The sequence below is a fragment of the Nannospalax galili genome, unplaced genomic scaffold (assembly GCF_000622305.1).
Source record: "Nannospalax galili isolate Female #2095 unplaced genomic scaffold, S.galili_v1.0 scaffold371, whole genome shotgun sequence".
In the NCBI taxonomy this organism is placed as follows: Eukaryota; Metazoa; Chordata; class Mammalia; order Rodentia; family Spalacidae; genus Nannospalax; species Nannospalax galili.
This window is the reverse complement of record NW_008331606.1, coordinates 4,650,705-4,657,742: the sequence shown is the minus strand read 5'-3', so window position 1 is coordinate 4,657,742 and position 7,038 is coordinate 4,650,705. Positions and strand designations below refer to the sequence as shown.

Below are 7,038 nucleotides of genomic sequence, written 5' to 3'. Positions count from 1 at the left end.
ACTGGGCTTGAAGTTGTTTCCTTTACTTGAGAATGAAATGTATGTCAAACTGTTAGGCACAAAAAATACAGACATCTTTTGGTGAACACATCCCTTGACTGTATGAATAAAGAGAAGAAATGCCAGGAGGATGTTAGATTATCTCTGTTACCGTTAGAAAGAAGGGGCAACAAATTTGGGAGGACAGTGTCTCGCTACACAGCTTGAGCTATCCTGGAACTTGCAATCCATCATGCCTGGTGACACTTCTTTTTTTCTAAGTACAGGTGACCTGGGATTATAGGAATTCTGAATGTAGATGAAAAATGGTTCTTAACTTGTAGGTTCTATTGAGTCTTTCAACAAAATGAAGATGGATTAAGACTTTTCTGGAGAGAAATATTGTTTAATGCCTTACTTAGCATCCACAGTAGAACCATGAACTGTAAATGAATGTTTTCGTGGCATATTTCTATGATGATGAATACAACCGTTCTCTCCCTTGTATGCATATGGCTGGGCACAATTCCTACATCACTGAGTATAGGTTAATATATGAAATACCTTATAACAAACATTTTGTTATGCTAGAACAATTTTCAGTTTTTGATCATTTGAACAAGGATCGACCAGAAGTTTTCCTTGGTATTCATAAAGACAGAGTTCGAGGAGTAAGCTGACAGACAGTGTAGACAAGACTAAGGAAGACTACAACTGTTTAGGGGAAAATACAACTTCCAGTCAATTCTTGGACATATGTTTTCTGATAAAACATTTATACTACTTACAGCTTTCATTAATTCAGATTGGCCTTCCGATTACTCAGTTTTTCAATTTTTGGGTATTAAGTATATCTTATCCTTCCTCATTGTTTTATGAAATAATTTTGCATTCTGAGTAGAGAGAGATAACGTGGGTCAAGTTGGCAGAGCTGGTTACAGAAATTTTTCTAGCTTATACTTTATGGTCAAGAAGTTGTTACTCTTCTGTGTAGTTTTCAGGTGAGACTGGATTTGGAAGGAGGGGGATTAATTTGCATCCCACATATGAATTCCTCTAGGTAGCAAGGGAAATTCATCTACAGTTAGGCTTTTACTTTCTTAGACATTTATTTTAGTTACCCTGTGAGGTCATTCTGTCACAGGAAGAGGTAGAACACTAGGTGGATACACCTGAGACTGTCGAGTACACTTTTCAGCTGTGTCTTGAAAGTCTTCTAAGGGTTTCATGATTTCAGTTGGAGTAGGGAAATTAATCAGAATGGATTCCAATATTGCGGTAGAAAGGAGATTTAGTGAACAGGAGTAGAGCTTGAGTTTTATATAAGAATCTTTCTGATAGCTGAAATCACTTTTCTTGATTGTTTTTGTTATGGTCTTGCTTTGGGAATCAAAACTCCTACCCTCACGTAACCATGGATAGCACTTTATAAACACTGGCTTAATCACTAAAGGGCTAGATACCCAGAACCCGAAGAAGTTTTATAGTATAAAGGTAACATTAGAAATAGGGTATTTGTGTATAGAGAATTAATTTACAATTTCTTTGTTGTGTCCTTAGGTGAACCTGGGCATAAAAATCGAAACTTCAAGATCGTTAGTAATCGAAGATACGTGCGTGTGTTTTATTCGTTAAAAAGAAAGTATGGATGGCATACTGGTGCACGGCCATGTCCAAATGTGGAACTCAAAGACAGGAATGTCTAAGTCAAAAGGAGCCTTCATTGAAACAGTAGTAGGAAAGAATGTTAGACTGCAGCTCTATTTAAACAATGGAAAAGTTAAAACTCTACAGCTAAAGAATAATATCAAAAGTGTGGTCTTTAGAACCTATGAAGAAGACAAAAATTACATGCACTTAACTTTTAAAAATAATGATTTCTTGTTTATTGAGAAACTAGCCTCTGAAGATGCCAGAATGTTGAAGACATTCCTACACACCATTCATCACAATACCCTTCACCGATCCAGAAGAAGGTGTGTGAAGAGACATGATGCTCCTAGCACAGGCACACAGGAGTTCCATGACACTGCACTACAAAATGTTCATAAGAAAGCAAGCTCCAAACCAGTTCAAGAAAGTGAAACATCTGTGTCTCAGGAGATGCCTTTGTCTGCACCAAAATCACCCACAGTTCCTAGTGCAGAGTTATTAGAAGAGCAACCTGGGAAGAGGAAGAGAATCAAATCACCTCAGTTAGATAAGAAGGAAGATGAGGGGGTCCTGAAAGAAAGAAGTAAGGAATCTGAGGCAGAGCCCACAGTGTCTGTAAGGGAGAATGGAGACAAACGAGCAGAGTTAGCAAAGCCAGAAACCAGGAAGCCACCATTTGGGTTTTCAGTCCTGACTGGAGCTTCTGAATCACTTTCCTTTCATAATACTGGTCTCCAAGTTTTCATTGGGAATTTACTTTCAACATTTCTGTTGGGAACAGACTTTATTGACAAAGGTGTAGAGTGGTCTGATTATCTGAAGACTGTGTTACTGTGCCCAGATAAAACATGGCAAGGTCTCCCCAATGTGGGAAATACCTGTTATGTAAATGTAGTTTTACAATCACTATTTTCAGTCCCCCAGTTTGCCAATGATCTATTCAATCAGGGTTTTCCATGGATTAAACTACCCAGGGATGAATTTAACATGTGCTTGATGCAGATGCTTGTTCTGAAAGATTTTTATGAAGCAAAAATGAGGGAGACGTTTCTTACGGGCATTCAAAACGCCCTTCCAGCATTTGGAGACATATTTGCTGCTGACAGGCAGAATGATGCTCATGAGTTTTTAAGTCTCTGTTTAGTTCAATTGAAGGAGACCATTAAAAAATTAAACATAATTTGGCAATCTGAATGTGATTCTGGGGCAAACCGTTTATTTAAACAGATTTTTCTTGAAAGGGCTGCCAAGGAAGCACCTGTTTGTCCTGTTGCCAGCAATTTTGATTCTGAGTTGCTGAGCTCGATTTTTTGTAAAGCCTGTGGTGTGGCTATCATCAGGAAAGAGTCAAGTAGTTACCTCTCCATCAATATTCCTCAAAGAATGAGAGCACATACTTTGTCTATTCAATCCAGTTTTGATCATTTCTTTAAAACAGAAGAGCTTGAGCATACGTGTGAGAAGTGTCAGCACAACAGATCTGTTGTGGTGCACAAGTTCAGTAGATTACCCAGGGTCATAATTATTCATCTGAAGCGCTATATCTTTACTGAGTCACGGCTATTGAAGAAGGATGATCAGCAGGTCATTATTTCCAAATATTTAAACCTGGCTTCTCATTGCAATACAGACACAAAGCCACCCCATCCCCTTAGCAAAAATGCGCATGTTAAGGATACTGGGTTATTAAAACCCCTTGAAGAGCTGGGTTCTGAGATCAGATTGTCACTCTTTTCACTGATGATGGGTTCAAAACCCAAGCATTTCCCAACTCTAAACATTAGATCAAAACCACAAAATTTAAAGAGAGACTGTAAAGAATTGAGTGGAAAACAGCAGCAGTGTGACCTAGGAAAAGGGTCTACAGAGAATGTAAGACCATTAAGACAGACAAAAACAACGTGTGAGATTAGTTCGGGACATTTCAAGAAAAATGAAAAATGGTACACATTTAGAAAGTTCGATTCTGGTAGTGTCAGTGAGCCTACTAAAGGTCAAAGATTCAGAATTTCAGAACCATGTCAACTGGCCAAACAGGCTCTGAAATGTCAGGAGAAGACAAACAGTGAACAGATACTTCAACAGGCAATTACTCAAATCCATACAAATCGAGATGCCCAGAAGCAGACAGAGAATATCACAACACCTACAGACTCAGAGTCTCAGAGTGCTGACCCAAATAAAGAGAGTTCCCAGGATCCCAGTGAGAAGCCTGAAGACAAAGATGTTTCAGATAAGAAAAAATCTGAAGCCAAGGTAGAACCAAAAGCAACTGCTTGTGAGGAAGAACATATCTATAGGCTCATTGGTGTTATCAGCCATATTGGGAAAAGTCCCCATTCAGGCCACTATATCAGTGATTCCTTTGACTTCAAGAAACGGGACTGGTTCACCTACAGTGATCTACTGGTATCACGTATCAAAGAGGACTATATGCAGAAGACTAGGCTTTCCACTGGGTATGTCTTCTTCTACATGCATAATAAGATCTTTGAAGAGCTGTTGGCAAGGGAGGAGGAGGCTCAGTCTTTTATGGACTTTGAGGACAAATAAGAGGAACAGACTCTCTAAGCACAGACCTGTGTGATTGTATCAAGCACTTAAACTGAATAGTGATGGACAGATAATTAGCTAATTAGGACCAAAGTCTCAACAAATATTTACAAGGAAATCTTTGCAATCTTGACCCACATCAATCCCACAGTTATGGCTGATGCTAATAATAAGCATTCTTCTCTCATACAAGACTAGAACAGTGCTTTCTTGTTTTAAAGCAGTGATTTAAAAAAAAGTGTGACCTTCTGACCAACATCATCAAGAAGACGGGGACTCATGGGATATGTGGAACTGTGGGCTCTGCTGTAGACATACTAATCCCAAATTCAGGGCACAGGGCAGCAATCCAGTGGCAATTCTAATGTTTGATAAAGTCTAGGAGCCACTACTGCAGTGTGTAGCAGTAGTGTCTTTTGCTGTTATACATTTGAGTTGCTTGTTTTATAAAAGCTTTTTGTACCATTTTTCATTTCTTACTTTTATATATGCCTATGCAAACATAAAAATCAGTCTTGATGGCAGTGATTGGTTTTGTAAAAAAGTACTTGGATCAGGCCAACTGTATCCAACTAGATCCTGGCAATAAACATTAAATGAGGCTGATAAAATTATGAATCCCATTGCCATAAGTAGATAACATTGCACACCGAACAAGTCTCCAAATTGGCTACTAAAGTCCTCCTTTTCTGTAGTGGCAGAGGTGCTGGGTACTCTCAGACATTGGTCTTGAGGATGGAGAAGCTGATTTGTGCTCAAGAAATTGGCATGCTTTTCTGTCAGTCTGCAAGTCACCTGTGAGCTTTGGGTGATCTGTTCCCACTTCACCATTTTGATCTTCCTGGAAAGACACTTGTATCACATCAAAGGAATTTTGTTTACCGGGACTTTATCTGCAGAACATTGAACAGCTTTGTGTATTCATCATTAGAAGATTTCTTTTTTGTCTTTGTGCCTCACAGCATGGTATTCTGTTCAGTGGATACACAATCCTGCTTTAAAGTGGACTTTGTAAGACTTGACAATTGAACTTGAGTAACTGGATTTGATTCAATATGGAAAATCCTCTCTGGAGATGACCTAATGTCTTTGGAAAGCCACGTGGATTTTGGGCATGGTGATATTCTGTAAACACTAATCTAAACAGGGGTTTAATTATTGCCCCAGTGCTAAGCATGTGCTGTTTCTGTAATGTCTTTTCTTGCCTTTGACTCAGTGAGTTGTTAGTGCTTACACCTGTATTTAGTCAAACAGCTTGCACTAATAGATCTCACATACATACAGGAATTGGCTTTGAATCCCGCCTTTGTCAACATGTGTGGGGTATAGTTTCAGTATAGCTGTTTTAAGTCCTGGAATTTGACATTCTTAATCCTAGTGGCATGTAAAAGGAGTGAATTAGAATTTGATGTTGTACGGAAGTTGGATAATGCCCTTTAAGAGGAACTCAAGATTCCAAACTTTGGGATTCTCTTCCTTCGAATACAATATAGAATCTAGTAGGAGGTTTTAAATGGGACCTGAAGTTTGCTGAGGTATGTTGGTATTCAGTTGCTTTCATGAATAGAGCTGTTATAGACACAGTGAGGGATTATTCGACTTAACGTTGTTGAATAATCTGTTAACACTTGAACTTGAGGCAATTGAGGATAGTGTTGAACATTTCATTCATAGGAAGAGAGAGACAGTTGGGCCTCTAAATTCCAGATTTTGATCTTCTTTTGTTAATTCTGTGTCCAGTTCCATAGGGCTCAGAGCAGGAGTTTTAGTAAAAGTGAAGGAGTTTTTTTCTTTTTTTTTTGATTTATTACTTTTTATTTTACCTCTGTGATTAAGTATACCATGTGTATGCAGTGCCCTGGAGGCTAGAAGAGGGTATTGAAACTGGAGTTATGGACAGCTGTTAGGGTGGTAAGAACCAAACCTCCAGGGTCTTCAGCCAGAGCAGCCATATATCCAGTTTGGTTTTTTTTTTTTTTTTTTGGAGAGAGTGTCTCTCCTTGTAGCCTGGGCTAGGCTGGAGCTCCTTTTGCAAAACTTAGGTTGGCCTCGAAGTTGCAGAGATCCTCCTGCCTCTGCCTCTCAAGTGTTGAGTTTAAAGGCATGAACTACACCCAGAGAGATTAAGAGCTTTGTGGAAGCGCTTACAAATGTAGAGCAGGTTGAAAGGAGAAGAGAGTAGTAGTCTACTAAAGGAGGAATAAGGAAGAGGAAATCCTCACTTCACATCTAGTGGTTGTATGTTGCCTACATGTTATGTTGTTATTTCAAATAAAAGGTTAAAAAATATATCAGTGACTCAATTGTTATTTATTGTGGGTATAAATGGTTTTTCTAATTTGTGGATCATATTTCCAGGTAATCCCAGGAACAAAAACTGGGATACTCAAATTTTCTTTTCTATTGTATCTGTAACAGATTATGACACACACAATAGTATAAAACAACAGGCATTGCATTTTGTTACTTAACCATTTTAGAGAACAGGATTCCAAGCTGGGTATCAAAACGCTAAAGATAAGTTGTTAATGGAGCTGCAGTCTTTGATGTTCTGAGGATAGGATTTGTCTTTTCTGTCTTACAGAGACACATTCAGTGCCACTTGGTCCCTTTCCTGAATCTTCAAAGAAAATCTCCATGTTGGACTGAGTTCTTCACAGTGAAATGGCTGATTCTTTTTCTGCCTTCCTTTCCCCCCTTTAAGAACCACTGTAATGGGGCTGGAGAGATGGCTCAGCAGTTGAGAGCACTGACTGCTCTTGCAGAGGACCCAGGTTCGATTCCCAGCACCCACATGGTGACTACAAACTGTCCTTAACTCCAGTTCCAGGGGAATCCAAAGCCCTCTTCTGA

At 39.0% G+C, this 7,038-nt stretch overlaps 1 protein-coding gene across 1 annotated transcript; it reads left to right on the top strand.

The window, feature by feature from the left end:
- Nucleotides 1–1,623: 1,623 nt before the first annotated feature.
- On the top strand, nt 1,624–4,185 carry Usp26 (ubiquitin specific peptidase 26). The gene has a single exon (XM_008826776.1). The coding sequence runs from the start codon at nt 1,624–1,626 to the stop codon at nt 4,183–4,185; it is 2,562 nt and encodes an 853-aa protein (XP_008824998.1).
- Nucleotides 4,186–7,038: the final 2,853 nt, after the last annotated feature.

Bases quoted from the DNA above. Each gene is read 5' to 3' on its own strand.
- Usp26 (XM_008826776.1), top strand. From the start codon at position 1,624: ATGGATGGCATACTGGTGCACGGCCATGTCCAAATGTGGAACTCAAAG.